At 40.5% G+C, this 22678-nt stretch overlaps 1 protein-coding gene across 1 annotated transcript in view; it reads left to right on the plus strand.

Annotated features, from left to right (window-relative positions):
* The first annotated feature begins 15765 nt into the window (after positions 1-15765).
* Positions 15766-22678, plus strand: part of CLSTN2 (calsyntenin 2) — a 389948-nt gene continuing 383035 nt past the window's right edge. The window contains exon 1 of the mRNA XM_055724029.1: positions 15766-15987. Coding sequence (XP_055580004.1) covers positions 15909-15987 — 79 coding nt within the window. The 5' untranslated portion in view covers positions 15766-15908. The remainder of the gene's footprint in view (positions 15988-22678) is intronic.

Here is a 22678-nt window from a genome sequence, read left to right on the forward strand (position 1 = left end):
TAATGATTTTGATGTGTGATCTTATTAGGGTACTGAAACCTTTTATTATTGAAAAATCTTCTGTAAAAAGTTGCTGACACCTTTTTGAAGAGAGACGAACTGAACGGTGAGACTAAAATGTTTGACAAGATGCTTTGAGGTCCTTTAGTAGAAGCTGCTGCCTTAGTATAATTAATAAACAGTATGGTTCAGATTCTTATGCATCCTTAGAGAATCTATGGAAGCAGGCAGGAAAGGCAAGAAATTGATGAGGAGTTTCTTGTAAAATTTCTCCATCTTGGAATGCACAGTTTATTTGCCTTTAGACAATAAGCTGCAACTGGTTCCTTATTAAAATTGTATGAGTAGGCCCTGCCGATACATAATGTCTCTCCAGTCTGCCTGGTGCCTTGACTGTAGTGTGATACTGATTTTTCAGACTGTTTGCTGATTCTTTGTTGGATTTTTGTGAAGACAGTTTAGGTTTCCTCCCTCTTCAAACCAATTTTTGTTCTTGATTTGATCTTTCTTTCTTTTTTTTTCCTGACTGATATGACTCAGAATGTAGGCAATATTTTTAATATAAAGATTGTTCAAATGAGAAGAAACGATTGACTTGAATATGACTTTATCTTTTTTAAATAAGTCCCAATGTCATAATCCTTTTTTTTGGCAGCCTGTGTGCTGACACATGCACATTTTTGCCTCCCAATAATGGAGTAGCATTTACATATATATTTCATATATAATTTTTCTAATTATTTCTTACTTCTCTTAATTATCAATTTTATGTGCCTTGAAATAATTAACTTGTTACATACACAGTAATTAGCTTTGTAAAACATCCATATTCATTGAATTGCAGTATCTTTAAGGGAATGTACTGTTTACAATACAAGCAGTTGTATAAGGAACAAAAGCTTTACAAGTAAGACAGAAGGAGAACAGAACAAAGATATTTCTTACCTGCAATAAGAGTAGCAAACACTGAGCAAACTAGTAAAGCTTTCTCTTAAACTTGGAGAAACTAGTAGATCAGATGAAATACAGAAAAACCACACCAACCCAAAACCTTTTAAGATGGTATATGCCAGGAAAGAACAGTGTATAATACAATGTTTTGTTATAGAAAAGCAAGTAGCCAAGATATCTCTAGGACAAAATAGGACATGATTATTTCTGAAATATATAGGTGGCTTCCGCAGTGCAGTTGGCTTCGCATCTCCTCTGGCTCCCTGTAGCTGCTGTCCCCACTGTCCGTGGGGAAGGGGAATGGTCCCCGGCACAAGCTGTTCTCTGGATTGTGCCCTTGCAGTCTGGGAAACTATGACTTGGCACAAGCCCACAGGGGGCTGGGGAGCGAGCAGGCAGGCAAATGGTTGACCAGCTGGCCAGTGCCTGAGCTCATTTCCTGAACCTATTTTAATTAGGAGCATATATGACACCGCTGAGACCCAGTACTCACACAGAGCTGCTTGGTGAGTGCTGCTTACCCTAAGCCTTTGCACCATGAAGTAACGGGTTACAAATGACTTATGACAAAGCCCCTTAAAAAAAGGATAATTCACCACTTTTGTCCAGTCAGCACTCGGACTCTTGCTCTTCATTTGCAGAATGATTTGAATTTAAAACAAAACAAAACAAACAAAATAAAAAAAAAAAACCCAAAAAATTATGCACAACAAAACCACAGAAAGTGGTTTTGAAAACTAAGTTTTGGACTATGTTCTGCTTTATTTCACATATGTGATTTAATTCAAACTGGATTAGTGATTTCTCAGCCTCATTGAACTCACTGGAAGTTTTATTCCAAGCCTTTGTATATTAGGCTGTAAGGCAAAACTCAAGTGAGACCACTGGTAGCTGATTCTGTGGGTCTGAAATGAGCACCTTTTTTGCATTGTTCTTTTTTTTTTTTTTTTTTTTTTTTTTTTACTAATAGTGCTGTAATAAATTACCTCTACAGATTAAATATTTGTGTTACAATAGAGCTCTTATTTTATCAGGGCAGCAATAAACAAGCTAGGATGAAATATTGTAGTTTTTATGCTAGTAATTGGAGAGCAAACCCATGATGTTAACTGGGGGAGGGGCACATGGGATTACACCATTAATTTTTCTGTTCCTGTGGTTTTGGGGCACTATGGGAATTAAAATCTAAATGTTGGTGTATCTTCTCATAGGAAAACCAAGTTTTTCCTCAGCAGCCTTACATAATCAATACTTAATGATACAAAATATAATGTATAACATGAAAGCTGTAACTATTTGTGTAATCTAACCAGTCTCATTTTATTTCTTGTGTGATAGCCCAGCAAGTTAATCGTGCTTCCTCTTCACATCTGAGTTGAAATATAGTATATTCTGCAGTATTTGGAAACTGGCTTCAGTGAAATCAGCATTGCTTCCTGGCAATAACTCCCAATAATGCTAAGATTAGCTCAGAAATCTTCTGTAGAAGTTCCCTTATTATCGTTTTAGAGCTCTCATACCTGCTAACGATGGATGCACAAAATCTGAGCATATTCTGGTAGTTTTCCTTATAATTTGCACCAGGATTAGCATATTAAAAGATTTACTAGCACCACAGTGGAGGTGTTTATAGATAATTTAGCAGCAACAGCAGAACAGTAACTTTTCCACAGAGTGAAAAAAATGTATTTGAAGACTCTGGCAACATTCAGCATTACAACTTCTCATATATTTTCTAAACTTAATGTATTGTTACTCTTTTCAGGATCAAATTTTGTAGTTCTTTCTCATGTAAAGCTGTCTGATCTGGCAAGATGATAATAGTTCCAAAATATCCTTACCTCTGATCTCCTTGTCTTCAGTTTTCCTGATTTTTTCTCTCATTTCTTTCTACCTTACCATTCCCAATAGTTGTCTCATCATGTGCTACTTTATCAGATGCCTTTTTAAGAGGTATGCTAATCTGCAAAAGCACAACTGTAAAATTGTTATGACAGGATGCTGTATTTACAAGTCGGTAATTACCTCACGTTCAAGACTAATCATATCCAGTTTTTGTACATAACTTTTTGTCATTGCATGATATGGAGATACTGGAGGATAGAAATATGAACAAAGAAAAATTAAAAGAAAGGAATAAATAACTTCAAGAGTGGGTGAGAAAGGTGCATTTAATTTTCCTTGGAAAGCATTTAGGCACAAACATGTTCCTGGGAAACTGAGTGCACTTGTGAGAACAAGATAGTGTGGTGAGGAGGAAAGGTCTCGCCCCGGTTCTCATTTCACAGTGAGCCAGAGTAAGAAGGGAAGAGAGAGCTGATCAGGGAACAGGTAATGGCACCAGCCACAGGAGAATGCTGCAGGATATCTTCTGCTCTCGGAAGTTTCCAGGAAAGTGGTAACGCAGCCAGAATTACAGTCTGGCCCTGAGTCTTGCCTTTTTTTCATGGAGATTACAAAACTATATTGGCCTTATATAGGTCTCTGTTCTGTTAATTAACAATTTTATTGTACATCTGAGAGACCATAGACTGGCAGAACTTCCTAACTCGCTTCCATTTATGCAGAAACATATTGCTATTTCAGATTAATGATGCAGAAGTAGTAATTATGTTTTTATAATGTTTTTTCATGAGATATCAGCTCTCTGTCAAAGAATAATTTGTATGACAAGATACGGATAGAAACAAGATGGTGACTTGCATGTAATTTCTTAAACAAAGGCCAGGGTACTCCTCAGGTTACAGCAACCTCTGCTGTTTTTTACCAAGAGTATCTGTTCATCATTAATTCAGCTTGGGTTTGGTTTTTTTTTTTGTTTTTCCCAAGAGTTTACTTTCTACTGCAAATGCATTGAAAAACATACAGAATCCTTTAACATTTATTCAGGACATAAAAATATATACAATAAATTGGTAGCAGACGACTTGCCTACATGCTACCATGCTCACTAAGGCAAAATGGGCAAAGCTGGATAACCACTGTAAAAATACTTATACCGTTATTAATTTGGATTGAAAATTTAATTCAAGCTGACTTTGTTTAACTCCCACAAACATTTGGAAATCAAGTTTTAATCACTGAAAAGTTTGCAGAATGTGAACTTCAAATATGCACATTTAAAATGTTCAGGTGCCCGGATAGTGTTTAAGTTATATAGAATGCAGAAATGCTTGTCACCATGGGATTACTAAATTGCTGTGCCAGAGCAAAGATACAAAACCAATTAAATGAATCGGATCAATACTTGACAGCGCATTTTGCATCTAGGGTGATGAATGTGCACTATTACTTCGTGTGCATGTAAGGAGAGAAATGTAAGTGCAACCTCTACAACCAAGGAGGTCCTTCTATATGATACCCCTAGAAGTGATACCTCAGTCAAGGAAAATGAGGAGAAGGGCTTATAGACTGTTTTAAGAACTATTATAGAATAGTAAAAAATACCTAGATTTCCTGATAATCAACTTCTAGGATTTTAAGATGTTTGAATGAGAGAAAAACACACAAAATCTTTGTCAGACTGGTGTTTGGTATTGAAGAGAAATATGTGAAATTAGTTACATACCTTTAAATTCTACTTAAATTTTGTATATACTACTAAGGAGTGCTGTGCAATAGGAAGATGTCTAATGAAAGTATGATACTGAGAACGACACTGTATGTATTTCATGGATCTAACTTCAGTCTTCAGTTTTACCCTAGTCTGGTCCTGTGGGCTGAGCAACAGTTACGAGCTGGAGTGCACTAAGAGTAAATATGGACCACATCTACTGCTTTAACGTGTCTTCACAGGGATTCAGTTCATGTATTCTGCAATTGCTCCGTGGTGTGAACAGAGACTAGTGTGTTGGGACAATTAGCTTTGCTTGGAAAGTGCACCTGAGCTGAACTAAAGTGACAACATATATGCACATTTTAATTCTTTGCTCTCTTTTATCAAAATATTTTGTTTTATTTTAATGATTTTATTACCTAGTTTGCTGCTGATCCTGCACTTAGAATTAAAGAAAACCTAAAAACCTACAAAAACAACTTATCACAAACTTTTGATGTGCTTAATATACAATAAAATCACACTTATTTTGATTGATTTAGTAAGGTGGAAACAGCTGAGATATGAAAGCTTGTTTTAATTGTTCTAAACAATCAATCAATCAATTTGCTTGGCATGATGTGATGGAATTTACTTAAACTAAATGACGAGTTTGTGGTGAGGTGTTTTGTCTGAGAACGTTCTGTATCGGAGAGTCCAGAAGAAACTGATGAAATCTGTTGGTGGCCAACATCTGTCTCCATACTTGCCATCCCCACCCCATAGTACCTCTCAAGCACAGTAATGTCTCAGTCCCTGGAAGGAAAGCAGCTCCAACCTCTGTCAGGTCACAATTCTTTCTGTTGTGACAGAACTTCATAAAATGGGATGCTTCGATGGCTCAGCTGCATTAACTTCCTTTTCCACTTAGCCTTCCTAGAACTCGGTAGAGGTGATGATTCTGGTTAGTCATAGATCAACTTTCCAAAGGTGTCCTCCTGCTGCTTTGGAGGCTCCTGAGGTCTTCCCCATGGTGATAGGAAGAAGTTATGTGGCCCTCTTGGAACAGGGATTGTGAAGTTTGCTTTCTCTTTCACTATGGAATTGTGTTCATCTTGCATTCAGAGCATTCAGAAGACCAGAACCTTTACTGACATTGCAAACCTCCAAACACAGTAGGGAAACTAATGATGTACTTATTAAAAAAACATTTTGGGAAAAGCAACTATTCCTATTGATTAACAGACAATTTGAACTTGCTCAAAGTACAGACTATTCATTATTGATCCATGGGTATCTGAAACAATTTCACTCTGCTTAATTGTTCTGGTATTTTAATCATATATTTTGCTTTATCTATGAATTGGTAGCTATTACATTCTAGGAGCTTTTAGAGGGTATTAATTTTTTGTGTGACAATAATATTTTTTCTTATAATCAGAACTAAATAGCAGCCTTTTGAAACGGTTAAGTTACTAAAACATAAGGGCCACTTTTTCATTGCAAGTGATGGATGAAATGCAAATGCCAGTCATTCGTTGGGCAGTTGCTAAACAGTAGTTGCACACTCTTTATTGGCGATGAGCAATTTCACTGGGAAATTTGCAGTCCTTTCACCAAGATTCTAATGAGATAGCAAGAAAATGCAACTCTGTGAAAAAGCTCTGCTTCTTTTCCTTTTTATTTTGTTAATCCATTTATTATAGTATTTGAGTAATTTAGTGGGCTAATATGTTCATTTTGAATTCATTGCCCAGCACAAGCTTTGCTGAAGTTTACAGTCCTCAAAACAGTCAATTCTCAATTACTTGGAAGACCAACACTCTCCATGAATGTGTAGCAAAATGTAAATTTCCAAACCAGAGCATTTTCACTAATGATATTTTATAATATATATATATATATATATATATATTTAATCTAGAGTCCTGTGTTGTGTTGCCAGAAAGTGAGTGGATGAAAAAAACATAGTAAGTCATGTAACTTGACTCAAGCAGCAGGTCAATATCTTTTTCTAGCACTGAAGAGTGTGATAGAGAATGGGACAGATAGGATGCATTGTATTTCAGTGAAGTATTTATCCAAGTTACTGTCATCTGTTGAGAACGACCATTTAATATGTCATCTAGTGTCAGTCAACAAGGCAGGATAATTTTGGGGGACACTTCAAATCTCAATCACAAAATGCATCTAGAAGAATCCTTTTTGCCTCCTTTGTGATGTTTTGCCCTGAATCACTTCATGTGTGGGAAAAGGTTTCTTGCTCAGGTTGTATTTATATAGTAAAACTTATCATTTGGAAAATTAAGAATCATTACAATAAATGTCACATTCACAGTGAAAGGATTAGTTCTTCTGGAAGTGAAGTCTTTACGGAGAGCTAAGACGTAAGTGGAATATTGCTATAGCTACGTTTCAGTTATCAAGCAACAGTATGAACACTGCAGATCTGAAGATCTCTGACTAAATTAGTAGCTTATTTGTCCTTGGATGTCTTATAGTTTCCTGTGAGTAAGAAAACTATCTTTTTGTCTAAATCTATACTAAAGGGATAGCACTGCCTTTGGAGTTGTTCTAGGATGTGAACTCTTTGGTGATTTTATTTCCTTTAGTTCAGAAAATCAAATGAATAAGGTTATATTTTTAAGAATTCATCTCAGCTCCTGGAATGATGAATCTGCTATCTCTGCCCTGTATATGTGATTCCTTTCTGAAGTCACTCTGGGCCTCTCAAATTAATTTTTTAGAAGGGCTTGACTGCAATTCATTTGTTTGGTTTCAGCTGAATTTTGTTAAAGTTGAAATTCAGAGATTCATGTGGATAGGTATGTGGATACATTTCAGCACTGAATCTCTCTGATGTAATTTTTCCATTATTTATCATCTTTGGACACATTGTATTTCAGTAATAGCTTTTCTGACTTGTTTCCAATCCCGTGTTTTCATTCATCTGTGTGTAATATTGTCACTGTGTTTAAAACCACAAAAATCACCATAGTTTCTCTTCTACATATAAGGGTTCAGTTATTGCAAAGGAAACCGGTACAGTTAGAACAGAAGTCATGACCTGTACAAGCACACAATGTGAGGTGCTGCTGAGTATCCAGGTACTCTGATTTCCTGTGAGATACACAAATCATCTGTGTTGGTCTTTCAAGAAATAAAATCCAGATTGCGTTAATTCCCATAACGGGGGAGAAAACCCACGAGTGCTGTAACTCGCAGCGCTCAGGTGGTTCTCCATTTCCAATATGCCTAGAGCTCGCTGTCTCTGGATGGCACTCTTTACCTGTGTTCCCACTGAAAAGGTTAGCTCCTGTAAATATCAGAAATATCCTATTAAGTGATCAGCCAAAATGCAAGAGCTCTTGGCAACTCAACTCAAAGAGAATTAAATCTCAAATGGCTACTATCAAGAAATTTGCATTAGAAGAAAACAAAATAGAGCATAAGGTATTATTATTGTAATAAAGAGAAACTAGACATGGAGAAAAAGGTGGGGAATTGTAAAAAACTATCTTAAATTAAAAAAAAAAAGAGGGACAGCTGTTGAAAGTAACTGGTTCAGCTTTAGCTTGAGGAGGAAATTTTATAGTGACTGGAAAATCTTTATCTGCATCACCATTTTTTGGTATTCAGTCTGGTATAATAAGCTGGTAATTACACTACAGGAAAGGTGGCAGTTACGAGGATGTTACTAGCCTGTAGCCATTCTAAGCTTTGACTGCATTTTTGGATTAGAATATTCTTTTCCTGCAAAGGTGTGCTTTTTCATTTTGAAGGTTGTGAATTGGTCAAGGGAAGCTGTGCTTAGCCTTTGACAAATAAACAGAAGCTATCTGAATGTTAGTTTAGAATGACTCATGTTTGTTATAAATATGATGGGGAAACCTCACACATTTTAGGTTTGTTTGCACTAATTTAGAGTCTGACACTTTGTTCTAGAACTTCAGGAAATATTAAGAAAATATCCAGAAACTAGAAGAAGGTAGGAACAGCAAGTATTGATTAATTGAAAAGTTAATATGGGAAGTGTTGAGGGTGAATAATCTAAACTAAATGTTAATTTAAAAGTTCTAGAATACAGGAAAAGGCATGAGAACTGAAAAAGTTCTGAAAAAAGGCAAAGGGTGTGAAAAACAGATCCTACAGAAATTTTGTTATGCAGTCTGATGGGGCCATAAAGTCCACTCAGGACAGATAGAAATAGTTTAATTTTTCTCTTCAGTACTGTTCAAAACTTGTCAAATGGCATTTTTAGTTGGGCTTCAAAGGTCGCCTTGTATGTTTATTGTTCTTCCCCCTCCACACATTAAAATAGCCATATTCATGTCCCTACCTGGATTCACATCTCCCCTAAAGTCTATACAAAGCTGAAAGGAGAATATAATGAATTAACATGGGCTATAAACCTAGCAACAGGGTACCGATCTACATCTCTAACTTTACCATGCTGATTGCTTTGAAGGCAGGCAATATGAGAAAGAAATGTTAGGAAGAAGAAATAAACACTTCGAAGAGGTAAAGGATTTGTCTACTATGCCTTCAGGTGATGGCATTTGTTTCCAAGAACTAATACTGTTCTGATGGCATGTTGATCTTATTTCCTCTGAATATTGGAAGTTATCTAAAGTGCTATCATCCAAGTGCAGCAAGCATGATGTCCATCTCATGAAGGGCTGACACAGTGATCCAGACGACTAAGTTTTTGCCTGAGTATAGACAAAATGGTCACAAAGAAAGGCTCTAGTTCAGCAGCTTGTACAGAAGCACCAATTTCATGATCTAATAATCTGAAGAGAGCATTATACCCCTGTGCTAGGCACCGTACATTAACTTTTCATCTTCTGTTTGATGCAAGCCACAGTGCGGGTGCTGATCTATCAACGTTCTAGTGGGGCAATAATACTGTGCTATCTCACGTGCTGATTTAGGGGCTGTGGCCCACTGTGGCAGCTTTGATCATTCCGTATCTTACCAGTGGGCGAATAAAAATTGGTTTATTGCTTCTGGGTCTCAATTGCTAATGCAGAATAGGAGAGATGAAAAGGGTTGTTACCTTTTTAATAGCAAGAATAACACTGTGAATACTCTCACAAAAGAAATAAGGGAGAATCCTAGGTATGTTGAAATCATGTTTTTATGATTAACCTTTTCCGTTGAAATCTTTCTCAAAAGAATAAAATAAGGGTGGGGCACCAAAGGGAAAACATAGCAGCTTACCTGAAAACAACATCCAACAGTGTAAATGTAAATGTAAGATTGCATTGCCTATCCTTTTAGAAGAGGAAGTAATAGATAGTGAATGGATGTGGGAAGCTTCAACTGTAGTTATGCTGGAGGTATCAATCTCTCTAGCTAGCAAACCAGAATAGGGGCTTACACTAGTGGTTTTGACACCTTTGGCAAAAGGCATTGAAAACTAATTCAAGGACCAACTTCACAAAATAAAAAAAAAATATTTATTAACTGTTTCCTGTTTAAGTTTGTTGAAATTACGTCTTGGCCGTAGGCAAAATACTTATTTGCTGTTCCATGTGTTAATTTTTAATTTTAACTGTATCTTTCCCAATTTAGATCCAATGTCAAGGTTGAAACCCTGTGCTACATTCATTAAAAATTTGCAAAAGATTTGCTAATTTCCTTGTACTCTGCTGATAATCTCATTAATACTACGAAAAAAATACATGATCTTTGCTTCCCAACACTGATTTAATTACATAAAATAGTGGCTTAAATGAAAGATCCAAAGCAGATAACATGAAAGAAGGGTAACAGGACTTTGTAATTCATCTCACCACTGAAGATGAAAAGGCAAACATCTAGCAGGTGTAATCTCATTGGTAAATATTAAAATTGAATGAAAATAAGATTCTTATGCTAAGGAAAATAATAAAAATAGTAATACAGACTTAAGCACTCCACTGTGGATTCCATCAGTTGCTTACCTGACTAGCGTTGCTTTCTTACCTTTTTAGAGATTATATACACTGTTGTGCATGAAGTCATTGTGTCTGTGAACATGGAAAAGTACAATCTCCAACTAAAATTTTTTGGGGAAATTAAGTAGGTGGTATCTAATCAGTCAGGATGGAATTTAGGTAGAAGATCCCTACTCTTGCAAAAAATACTGCAGGATTGTTAGAGAGAACGTGCTGTCAAGACTTGTTATTACCTAATTCCAAAGTGCATCCAGAACCACTACCGTAAATAGGATGTTAGCTCAGATCTGAGTCATATCTCCTACTAAACTACCATCGTCATTTTCTGCCAGACACAAGTCTTTTATACAGGTGTCCATTAAAAGGCTACTTTGATGTGATTAAGTGAGGTTAACTTAACATGTAACATGATTTTATTTAGTGATCCCTCATTATAAAAACCAAACAAGGTTCATAATACTTTTAGAACAAATTCTGCTTTTGAAATAAGAATTAAAAGCATGTTCCTCTTGTGGAGCCCAAAATAAGATCGATGTCCCTTGCAATTTAAGAGCATGACAAAAACAATGAGTTTAAAATCAGAGGGTTTCAGTGTTAAGGCTTTAAATATCAGAGCTGAGGAACTAGTTGCACGTTTTCCATTATAATGATTAGAAAAGGGAGGGTTACATATACTTCCAGAGTTCCAATCTGCATTCTTAAATAGGAATTACAATGGTATAAACAAATTATAAGGGACAATGCAATAGACTGTCAGCAGTATTAATTGCCAACATTATAGCTACTGGGCTTCAGCTGGGTTTTTAATGTTATTTAAACAAATATGGTTCTTTCCCCACCCTTCCATGTGATTCTTCCTGCTGCAAAAGAACCTTTTCTTTAAAAAACTTCCTGATGATTACAGAATACATGTATTTATTATTCAGATGGTTCATTTATTAAGAATAAATAATTTATTTTCCTCTATTTAATTAACACATTAGCAGTTGCAGCCTATACAGAAAGTAATATTTGTATTTATACTCATTTCTCAGGCTGTTTGTTCTATTCTACTTGATGGCCACCCTACCGATTTATGAAAAGCTCCTAGCATGAATAAGGCGCTAGAGAGACTCTAGAGAAATGCTTGCAACCTTCTAGAGAGGCAATGAAACCTGTGGTAGCAGCAGTGAAACGCTACATCATTCCGTTCAGGTCCTCTAACGTTCAAGGCAAGTTTTAACCCAGGGAGCAAAAGAGCCAATAATGAGGAAAGCCCTAGGCCTGGTTCGAACTTGCTGTAAAGAAACATAAATTACATCAGTGTTGTTGCTGCTGCATTTGGCACACATAAAAACCATTACTTTATATGACTAGCAAAAACAAATTTTACTTCCATTCTATTGAAGAAATGGATGCTTATTTCTCTACCCTGTGATTGCAATACCATACTTTTATGTATCATGCTCTGGAATGCTATCTTTTAAATTTATTTTTATCCTTAAAATGGCATATATGCTGCCTTCCCTTTTGTTTTCCCAACAGGGAAACATATTGTCGTTTTCTTTGGTAATATGTAAATGCTTCTACATGTAATCAAATCTAGATTCCTGTGGCTTATTTATTTAGCTATTTTTAACTGTACATTACGTTTAACATTGTTTGAATCATGGCTTTAGCACCCAATCGGATTATGTGCTTCCCATTTCTGGTGTTACACAAAAATGCCCTAAAATAAAGCAGTGAAGAACAGTGAACCTTAGACCCTGATCCTATAACAAATGCTATAATGAGATTTGCTATAGGATCTGATTTATGTATATTTATGTCCTGAAATCTTTTGGATGTATGACAAAGTGAATTTTATAATGTTGAAAAATAATCTTCCGTTATGATTTCCTTTATTTTTGAAGGTTAAGTTGTTTTTCATCTAATGGAGTCTAATACTCTTAATGGTAGAGTAATACCACTTTGTACCTGAATATTACTGCTAAACTCTCTCTTCTTTGTTACTTAGAAAAACTAATATTTGCTGTGATATTAATAGCTTTTATTCAGAAATCATGATAATTACAACTCCCAGCTAAATATCCTGATGTTTCATTAGGTAGGCTTGACCATGACCTTGGAGCTACCCAGGTATCTTCGGCAAACTTTGCCAGGGTTAAATCCTGTCCTTCAGCAGTATCTGGAATCCACACTGGGGAAATTATGATAAAAATAATCTTTACATCTCTAGACTCAAATGGATCTTTCTGATTGACTGCCTCTGATGCTAGGTCCGTGTCAATAATTCACAGTGAATGCATGGCTGTGACCTTTTCCCCCTTGTTTTAGAATTTCTATTTTACAAGACCAATAAAACATGTCAGAACAAAGTGGTGGTTCTAGACATGTGAATGGATGGATCTCAGGTCAGAGACAATCCTTCAGCCATGTCCCGTTTGGACTAAATAATACATTTCCCTAATGTAATTGTTCTGTCAAAAATGTATATAAGCAAAAACTGAAACATACACTCCTTCAATTACACAATGATTAGAGAGAAAGAGTAAGACGGGTAAAGGGTTTTCAGTGTGCTTTCTTAAACCCTGGTAAAGGCTGTAGAAGTCAATGGACACACCTGACTGCAAATCAGTATAAAATATAGGTCTTAATGGCAATTATTTACTTTAAATTTCTGCATAGTGCCAGATCACCATTATTGTTTGCAAATATTTCTATCCATCTACATCCATCACCTGTATAAGACACCACCAGAAGACTGTAGAACACCCAGGCTGTCACGTCAATAAACAAATACAATCAGGTAAAAAGGAGAACAGCTTTTGATTAAGGTACCAGAGCTAAAATTAATTTCTGAGTCTGACACCAATATAGTGCTATCTGTCGGTGAAGTCTCTTCATCTGTTGTACTTTAGCTCCTTGTCTGTGGAATGGGGTAACATTTGTCCTTTTCCATTTCTGTTATCGGTCTTATTTATTTAGACTATAAATTGGCTGAGAAGACAGATGTGTCTTCCTATACAGCATCTCACTTGCAAACCTGCTTTTTACGTACCACACCAAATCAGTTGTATTATGAATTGTTAATAATAGGCTAATACTCACAAAGCAATATTTTCCAATTCTAGCTTCCTCAAATTCTTGCTAGATCATTGTATGAAAACACCCTCCTCTGAATTATGTTTCTGTGTTTATATATACACTGTTTCAATGTGTTAGTCCATAGGTCGTATTTCTAACCTTTCAGAAAGTGGGATGTTGCATTATGGACTTCTGATGCTGCTTGCCACATATATTTTTTTTCTTACTTAGCAAACAAAAATCCTATAGATTTAAAAGTTCCTTCTATGCCTTTGCAGTCTTTGTCAGTCTGACTGTTCTAAATGTTGACAATTTTGCCCAGGACCATATGGATTTAATGTAATTCCCATTCACATTGGTAGTTAAAGCTCTCTGCACTATATTTAATACTTGCCTCTGGTGATGGATGCTTGGGCACTCAGCACAGCAGTGCATCTTTAAAAAAAAATCAGTTGCAGTGTACACAGCTGGTTTCACAAGGCAGGTAGTGGCGTGCTCCCAGCTGGGTATCGGGAAGCGTGGTCAAGCCTTGTCTCACATACTGAAAGTGCTTTTGAGCCGTTTGCAGGAAGCCCTTACTGTGCATACACAGCAAACATTGTTTTGGAACATTTTACACTCTGGGGATGGAGGGGTTTCCTCCTGACTAACAGCAGTGACTTCTAATAGCTGAATTCTTCATCAAAAAATCTTCTGTAGGAAGATGAGAAACAACTGGATGCTGGCAAAAAAAAAAAAAAAAAAAAAAAAAAGATTTTCTGTGCATAGTTGTCTGGTATGCAAAATTATTTTACTGCTGATTTTCCATAATTTTCCTGTATGCCTGTTCCATTCCAGCTCACAATAGAGATTATAGGAAAGGAGATTCCCTAACTAATTAGATGAGCAACCAAAAAAAAGCATTAGAAGTTTGTCCCAATAGATATAACTTGAATTTTTTATTTGTCTGGATAAAGTAGAACAGTAAATGTGTATTTGCAGCCTCCTCCTTTAGCAGAGTAAGTGTTACATCTTAGGTTTGGAAAAGGGCTCGGGTTCTTCTCGTCTGTGTCCCATCCTACTTTTTCTGTGCTTGTGGTCAGGAGGAGGGAATCTTGCATATTCCATCTACTCAAAGTGATTTATTTGCTCAATGAATCACGCTTCTAGCAGTACATAAAGAAAGATAATGGAAAGGAATAATGGTAAAAAGCCAAATCCAAATGATTTTACCCCATGACTGTGATGTCTTGTGTTAAGTGTTGCATGGGGTTATGTGGGATGGGCCCCGGTCTTGCTCTTTGGCACCCAGTATTCGACTCACACTGGTCCTGTTGCCTTAGAGCTCTCTGTCACGATGACAACCCTCACAAAGTGAGGTGATAAAAAAGCGTACGCTGGAGTTGCCACTCTGTTGTGAGTCCTTGCTTTCCAGGGTGAGGTGGCTTTGACAAGTAATTTATGGGAGAGTACGAGTAAGAGAAGAGCTGAAGCAGGGAGGGGACTTGGCGGGGCATGGACTACCCTAAGCCCCCCGGCAATGCTTCCTCGTGCAGCTAAGCTCTCCCAGCAAAGCATAGTCCATACTTTGCAGTGACTGTCCTCACGTTCACTGGTGCTCCCCTCCCAGGGCACCTCAGATGTCTGCAGCCCTGACTCCGCGCCCCACCTGGGCATCGTTCCGAGCCCACCGCAGCTTCCCGGCCTTCCCAGCCCCATCCCTGTCCCCGCCGCCCCAGCCCAGCGCCGCCGGCGTGGGCTCCGTCCCTAAGGTTTGAAGTCTCGTCCATTGCTCGTCCGTTTCACCGCTTTAGCAAAACCTTTGCCGTTTGTCCTCCAGCAGAATCCTTTCGCGTTCCCACCCTGGGCTTCCTTCCCACCTCGGGTTCCCAAGGTCTCCTATTTGTCCTCCACACTTACAGACCTGCCACTTCCCCTCCCCCGGCCTGCTCCCTCCCGCCGGCTCCACCTCCGTGCCTTCTTGCCCGGTGCCCTTCCCTCCATCCCCGAGCCTCCTGCCCTGCCCTTCCCGGCCCTGCCCTTCCCTTCCCTTCCCCTCCGTCCCCGCCCTGGCCGCCCCCCGCCCCTCCCCCCCCGGGGGGCTCCCGCCGCGGGGCACGGCGACACCTGCACACGCAGGTGCGCGGGGCTGTCCCGCCTCCCCCCCCGCTCCACGGCCGGGCCCGGCGGTGGCGCTGCCCCCCCCGGTGGCGCCCGGAGCCCCCCGCCTCCGCTCATGAATATTCACGCCTCCCCTCCCCGTGACGTCGCCGCGGTCCCGGGGCGGGAGCCGGAGCCGCCCCGGTGCCGGCAGTCCGGGCGAATGAGGCAGCGGCGGCGGCAGCCTCCGCCCGCCTGGCCCCGCAGACAGCCGCCGCCGGGAGCCGCCGTGCAGGGCGGCGTGTCGCTCGGGGAGAGCCGGCGCCGCGGCGGGGATGCGGCGGCGCTGCTGCCGGGGGCCGGCGGCGCTGGTGCTGCTGGGGCTGGGGCTGGGCAGCCTGCTCGCCGCCAAAGGCAGGTAGCGCGGCCGGCGGCCCCGGGGGGAGCGGGAGCGCCGTGGCGGGGGTGCCGCTGCCCGCCAGCCTGCGGACGGCGCCCCGGTGCTCGGGGGGCGCGGCGGGGGGCGCGGTCCCCTCTCGGGGGGCGGCGGGGCCGCGGCCGGGCGGCTGCGGTCGGGGCGCTCCCTCGGCGGGCGTGCAACTCGGTGCCGCTACTTTTCGGGGCGCGGCGGGAGGGGGGCGCCGGTGGCGGCCGGGCGGAGCGGGAGGTGCCGCTCCCGGGGCTGCGGGGCCGCTCCGGCGCGGCTGGAAGCGGCGGATCGCGCGTCGGTCGGGGTCTGCCGCTTCTAGAGAACGGTCGGCAAGGGCTGAGGGGAGGGCGGCGGGGACCGACAAGTTTTTCTGGGGGCCGCGCAGCAGGTGCCCCGGAGCATCCCTGGGCCGCTGCCCGCTCCCCGGCGGGCCAGCATCTGCCGCCCTCCGGCCGTGCTCTCCCGCCGTGTCCCCCGGCGCTGGTGCTTGCAGGTCTGGGCTGACTTCTGAGCCCCAAGTTTTCCAAACAGCTCCGAGAACTCTGTCTCCGTTGAGTTTCTATTATTTAAAAGCGCGTCTAGTCTTTTTACTTCTATACGAGGCTCTACTTTTTCTTTTACTTGTGCATGCGTGTGAGAGAGAAGGGAAAACTTCAGTGTCTGGTGTTGGTTTTCTTAAAAAAAAAACATCCGACTGCACGAGCCCTGCCTTGGAGAGGAAACTGATTCCAGCAAATGTTGCCTTAACTTTCTGCGGACTGACCTGTGAGTAGCAGAAAGTACCTCTAGGAAACGAATTGCTGCTTCTGTTACTACCCCAACCCATACCTTGGGGTCCTGGCGGGATGCACTGTTCTCTAGGCAGATTAACTGTGGGATATAACAAATAACATGAAACGTTTTGATGGAGGGGAATAATTTTCCTCCTGCTTACTTTCTGATGTATTTGCAGGTGATTCTCTCCTTTGTACAGGTCTTTTCTGTAGACAAGCATGAGTTATCGGTTCGTGGTTGGTGTCTTTCCAAATGCTGCAGTTCAGCAGCCAAAGCCGTTTTCTTGTTGTGTTCTACTTTGTATTTGACCACTGGAGGGCTGCAAAGAACATTTTTGGATAACTAGCCACAATTTACCACTACTTAGGGTTTAAAAATAGTCATTTTAAGGGGCTTTGTTTTAATTTTTAAGGGATTTAGGTTTTCCTTTATTAGTTTCTTATACCTTGTTTCTTAAAATTAGGTAGCGTCAGCGACTATAATGCAGTGATGTAACATATCTTGACACTGTATGCAGTTAATATCTGATATACTTATCTCTGTGGACTCTTCCTCCACCCACCCCTGCCCCAATGAGTAGAGGAGAGAAGAAAGGGTTTGTCTCAGGAAGTCTGCTGCTGCTTTCTCCTTGCACTGTAATTTTCTATAGGATGCAAATTTTAAGTCGGAAGACATTTTGTGGGTTTCTCACACACAGTCGAGAAGCTTGGTTCCAAGTTTTCCATGGAAAATCAAATATAAAAGGTAACCTCAGAATGTTTGGTAGGTGGTCAGTTACAGAACTTAATCTGTGTATTAAATATTCATATGCAGTGTGTAGCTTTGTTAGCTTTCTAGCAGGTTGTTGACCCTGGGATCTTTATCGTAAGTTCCAATGAAAATCACTGTTTTGGACAGAAAAATGGTTTATTTAAATTATTTTCAGACAACTTTGTTCAATAAGACAGAGTGGCACACTTTCTGGATTATTGGAATTGCATTAATGATGTCTGGAAATTGTGCGGACAGTCTTATAGTCTTTAGTTATGTAAAATATAATATGCTGAAGGGTAAGATTTTTTCTTGTTTTTTCTTTTTTTTTTTTTTTTTTTCTCCTCAGCACGTTTAAAATTCATAGGTGCGTGTGGTCACAGGCAGGGAGGAATACTACCTGCAGCATTTCCCTTTGTCTTTCTGTCTCTCCACAAATCTATGCATAAGGCTGATCTCTTAAATAATTTATTATCTTACTCTAGTATGCAGTATTAAACTACTTGGTGAAGTCCTAAAAAGGTTGCCATATCCAAATTCCTTGTGAGACCCAATTAGTCAACCTTTCAAGTTTGATTGTGTTTGAACTTTATCATTAACATAAACATCATCTTAATCTTAAGTACAGCTGAAAGCATCTCAATGATCTGAATAGCTAAGAATATTTGATTCCAATTAAATTAATTACATGGGCAAAACTTGAAGTCTTAGTCATTCAGGACATTTCCAAATCAATGGAACATTCAGTCCTGCTTGGCAAGTCTATTATGTGAATACATCTGATATGACTATCAGCAGCAGAAAAACAACTAAGCCAGGGAGACAGAGCCAGCATATTCTGTGTTTAAAATAATAATAATAAAAATAAAATCCTGGGGGAAAAGAAATTGAAGGAAAAGAAAATCCTTGCAAACATGCTGGACAGATCCCAGTGTCTGAATTTTTCTGCATAACACTATGTGTTTTGGTAATTTTTTTTCGTAGTAAATAATAATGAAATAGTTTTCCATACCAGTTCAAAGGAGACAAATAGAAAAATAAGAACCTTCTTTTCATCCTCACCCAAAATACACGAGATGCGATGTTTGGCACACTGCTTAGGTCAGAAGGTGGAAAATGAAGCAACCTTGCTTTCTGTTGCTGGTGCTTTCTGTAGCTCAGCAGGAAACCCTGGAAAAGACATCTACATGGCTTCATATTTTTGTTTTCTCATCAACGTATGAAGATAGGAATATTCCTTTTCAGAAAGTCTGGCGGTGGTATTTTTTTTTTTGTTTAAAGTGTTTTGATTTAAAAGCAGTTCATGAAAACTGACTCTTCTGTCTCATAGGATAAAAGATTTGTCTGATTATAAAGTCTAGGTGTCAAGATAATGAAATGATTCAGAAGTCTCAAAAGACAAAAAATGGGAGTATTTGATAACTGCTTTAGTATTCAGGCATTTCAGCATGGAAGACTGACAACTATGTTTAAGTTATCATTATGAAGCTAGAGACTGTTTGTCAGCCATAATCGTATCGTTACCAATTTTAATTGCATTATTGGTAAAGCCGCCAAAACTGGGAATCTAAGAGCTTCAGAGCTTTCAAAGCATGTTTCAATTGTAAGCCAATCGTGCCACGTAAAGAACACCCTGGAAAGTATGTCTTTTGTCACCGAATATTAAGTGGTGGGAGAGCAGTGTGGAGTTACAGTTCCATTGCTTTTTTTTCCTTGAAGTGACAGCCCTCATAGTTCAAAGGCAGCATTTGTACATGGATAGACCATCTCATGGCCAAATTGCACGCTTGAAAGTGGCCTCCGTTTTCCTTTTCTGCCTTTTAAAGTTTTAGAGAAATGTGTGAAAGCTGATTAGAAGCTGTCAGAGGCACTGTCACCTTGTTTACATTACTTACTGTTTAACTGAAAACATTTATTGATGATCCAGTACTCCTGAGCATCCATTAGGCACTGAAAAAGCAGAGTGTAAATTACTAGTTTTATATATGGCTATAGCTTGGTGTGTGTTAGGAAACAGATGTTATTCCTGGGGCTCTTGAAAATAAAGATTCATGATGGTGCTGTTTAATATCTGATAAAAATGTTAGAGGGTAAATTTTCTCATACACTTTTTGTTTATCAGTTTTTCTGTGTCAGATTGACAGGACGTTTTGGGAAAGTAATTTAAAGGTCTAATTCCAGCTTCAAATACACTTCCTTTCCTCCCTTCGTATGTATATTCTTGGTTCTCATTTCAACTTAGTTGCCTCAAAGTGATTTGTTTCTGGTTTTGTTTCCGAGAAGGTTGTATTAGAAGGCGGCAAATAGCTTGCCTGGCTCCTATAGAGTGTCTGAGTGGTGTAGCTAGCACTTCATTTAGTAGAGAGCACTTCCTTACTGTGAAATAAGTAATGGGAAAATGAAAGATAAAATGCATTGTTTCTATAGCAAGCTAATTGCTAGTGTTAAGTGTAGTTCCTTGTTGTCTATAGCCTATTTCTGCAAATATGGCAGATGATCAAGTCCTGACATTCAAAACATGTTTGATGTCACTTAATGTTGTGTAAGTGGAAGTTTTAAAAACAAATTTTAAAACCCAGTAGCAGTGAGATTTGCCATGACACAAACTTAAGAGTTTGTCTGCGGAGACGACCATAAACTAAGTGTAGCTCTTCTCGGAGACTTTTTTCGTTTTCCCTCTGGTACCCTTAAAAAAGAGAAGTCTAAAAATAAGCGGTAGGGGATACATGCTAAGGGATCTTGACTTACCTTGGGCTTTCCCAGTGATTGTGCTCAAATAGCAGTTTCTCACTCTCAAATGTTTTATCCTTTTTGATTTCTTAAACAAAAATTAACACTAACAACAACAAAAAAACTTCATACTAGTTGCAATCAATTTTAACAGGGTAGTTTAGAGGATGGTAACAGAGTTGGAAGATACCTTCCTTATTCAAGAATCAGCTGGAGAAAAATGTTTAGTTTTGGATGTTGCACTTCAAGCAGAATCTGGACCAGCGGGAGTTGGTTCCAACAGAGAACTGTGAGATTGATATCTAGAAAAAGTGACCTGACGTGCTGAAGGAGCTGTGGTTAGCTGAATGAAAAAGAATTGAGGAGCATGGCAACAACTGTCAGGTACATAAAAAGCTCCCGCAAAGCAGAGAAGAAAATCATGTTCTCCATTCTCCCTGTGGGTAGGACAAAAAGTAAAGAGCAACAGGAAAGATTCAGGGTAGAATGCAGGAAAAGCTTCTCTTACCATATTTTAGTGCCTTTAACTGGAGAGCTGTAAGAACTGTTTGGAGCAATATTTGCATGTATAGTGGGTGAGACCTTCTGGTAGGGTGGAGAGAGGATGCAGTGACCTCCTAAGGTCATCCCAAACCTGTGTTTCAAACTACCCAGAAAACATTGCAGTGATTTTAGTGGTGGAGAAAGAAGAGAGTTGGAGGCAATATGGGCACAATAAAATGTTTTATCACTTGAGATGCTTCTTCAGGCACCTTGTACCATTCCTTGGCTTCTCTGTAGGTGCTGGCTGCAGACTAGCAGCTTTCCTTCAGTGACAGCTGCTGCAGCCGTCCCTCTTGGGGATATTCCTGCCCTCATTTATGTGTTCTTCTAGATAAACTCCTCCTGTCCTCAGAAGGCATAGTGTTTGACAGCTGCATGAAGTAGTATCTCCTGCTATTCTCTACAGTACTCCTCTGAATCACAGTCTAGCAATAGCTGCTTGAATCAATCATCTAGGCTGTTCACATCTTTGAGACCAAACAGGCAACTGCAGCTGTACTGGTTTTGTGTGGCAAGGTTTTGGTAGTGGGAAAGCTACAGGGCTGGCTTCTGTGAGAAGATGCCAGAAGCTTCCCCTCTGTCCGATGGAGCCAATGCCAGCTGGCCTCAGGACAGATCTGCAGCTGGCTGAGGCTGAGCCAGTGAGCCACGGTGGTAGTGCCTTGGGCATAACATATTTAAGAAGGGGGAAAAGGAAAACTGCTGCCAAACGGCAGCCAGAGAGCGGAGTGAGATGTGAGAGAAACAACTCTGCAGTTACCAAGGTTGGTGAAGAAGGAGGGTGAGGAGAGCAGAGATACTCCCGCAGCCCATGGTGAGGCAGGCTGTCCCCCTCGGCCCATGGATGTTAATGGTGGAGCAGATATCCACCTGCTGCTCGTGGAGCACCCTGCACTGGAGCAGGTGGATGCACTGGGGGAGGCTGTGAACCCGTGGGAAGCCCACACTGGAGCAGCTCCTGGCAGAGCCTGTGGCCCCATGGAGAGAGGAGCCCACGCTGGAGCAGGTTTGCTGGCAGGGCTTGTGACCCCGTGGGGGATGCACATTGCGGTGGTTTGTGAATACTGTAGCCCTTGCAAAGGGCTCGCACTAGAGAAGTTCGTGGAGGACCTGGACACTGGAGCTGGGGAAGAGTGTGAGGACCCTCCCCCTGAGGAGGAAGGAGCGGCAGAGACAACATGTGATGAACTGACCGCAGCCCCCATTCCCATCCCCCTGTGCCGCTGGGAGGGAGGAGGCAGAGAAAATCGGGAGTGAAGTTGAGGAAAGGAGAGGTGGGGGGGAAACGTGTTTTAAGATTTGGTTTTATTTCTCATTGCCCTTCTCTGACTGGCAATAAATTAAATTAGTTTCCCCAAGTCAAGCCTGTTTGCCCGTGACAGTAATTGCTGAGCGATCTCTCCTTGCCTTTATCTCAACAAACCAGCCTTTTGTTACATTTTCTCTCCCCAGTCCGGCTGAGGAGGGGGGTGACAGAGCGGCTTTGGTGGGCATCTGGCATCCAGCCAGGGTCAACCCACTGCACCAGCTTGTCCCCAAACCCTTCTCTACAGGAGAAGCTGTAGGGTGTTGTAGATGCTAAACCTTCAGATGGATTCAGCAAATGATTGTACAGCTTCATGAAAGGAAAGAAAAAAATCCATAGTGTGCATGAAATACAAAGGCACAACCTCTTGTTGAAGTGATGTGACTGCAGCCTGCTGCTGGAGGCTGGGACACTGTCCAGGAGCAATTGTGTGTGTGTTTTTTTCTTTTCTGTAGGCGCTTGCAGTTGGCCATTGTGAGAAGACAGGGATACCAGCTTCAGCTGTGCCTGCTTCTCGAAGGTGACGCTTCCTGTGGTCTTTGCCAGACAGCCCAGTAAATAGGGGTCCTGAC

The sequence above is a fragment of the Falco cherrug genome, chromosome 11 (genome assembly GCF_023634085.1).
Source record: "Falco cherrug isolate bFalChe1 chromosome 11, bFalChe1.pri, whole genome shotgun sequence".
Taxonomy (NCBI): domain Eukaryota; kingdom Metazoa; phylum Chordata; class Aves; order Falconiformes; family Falconidae; genus Falco; species Falco cherrug.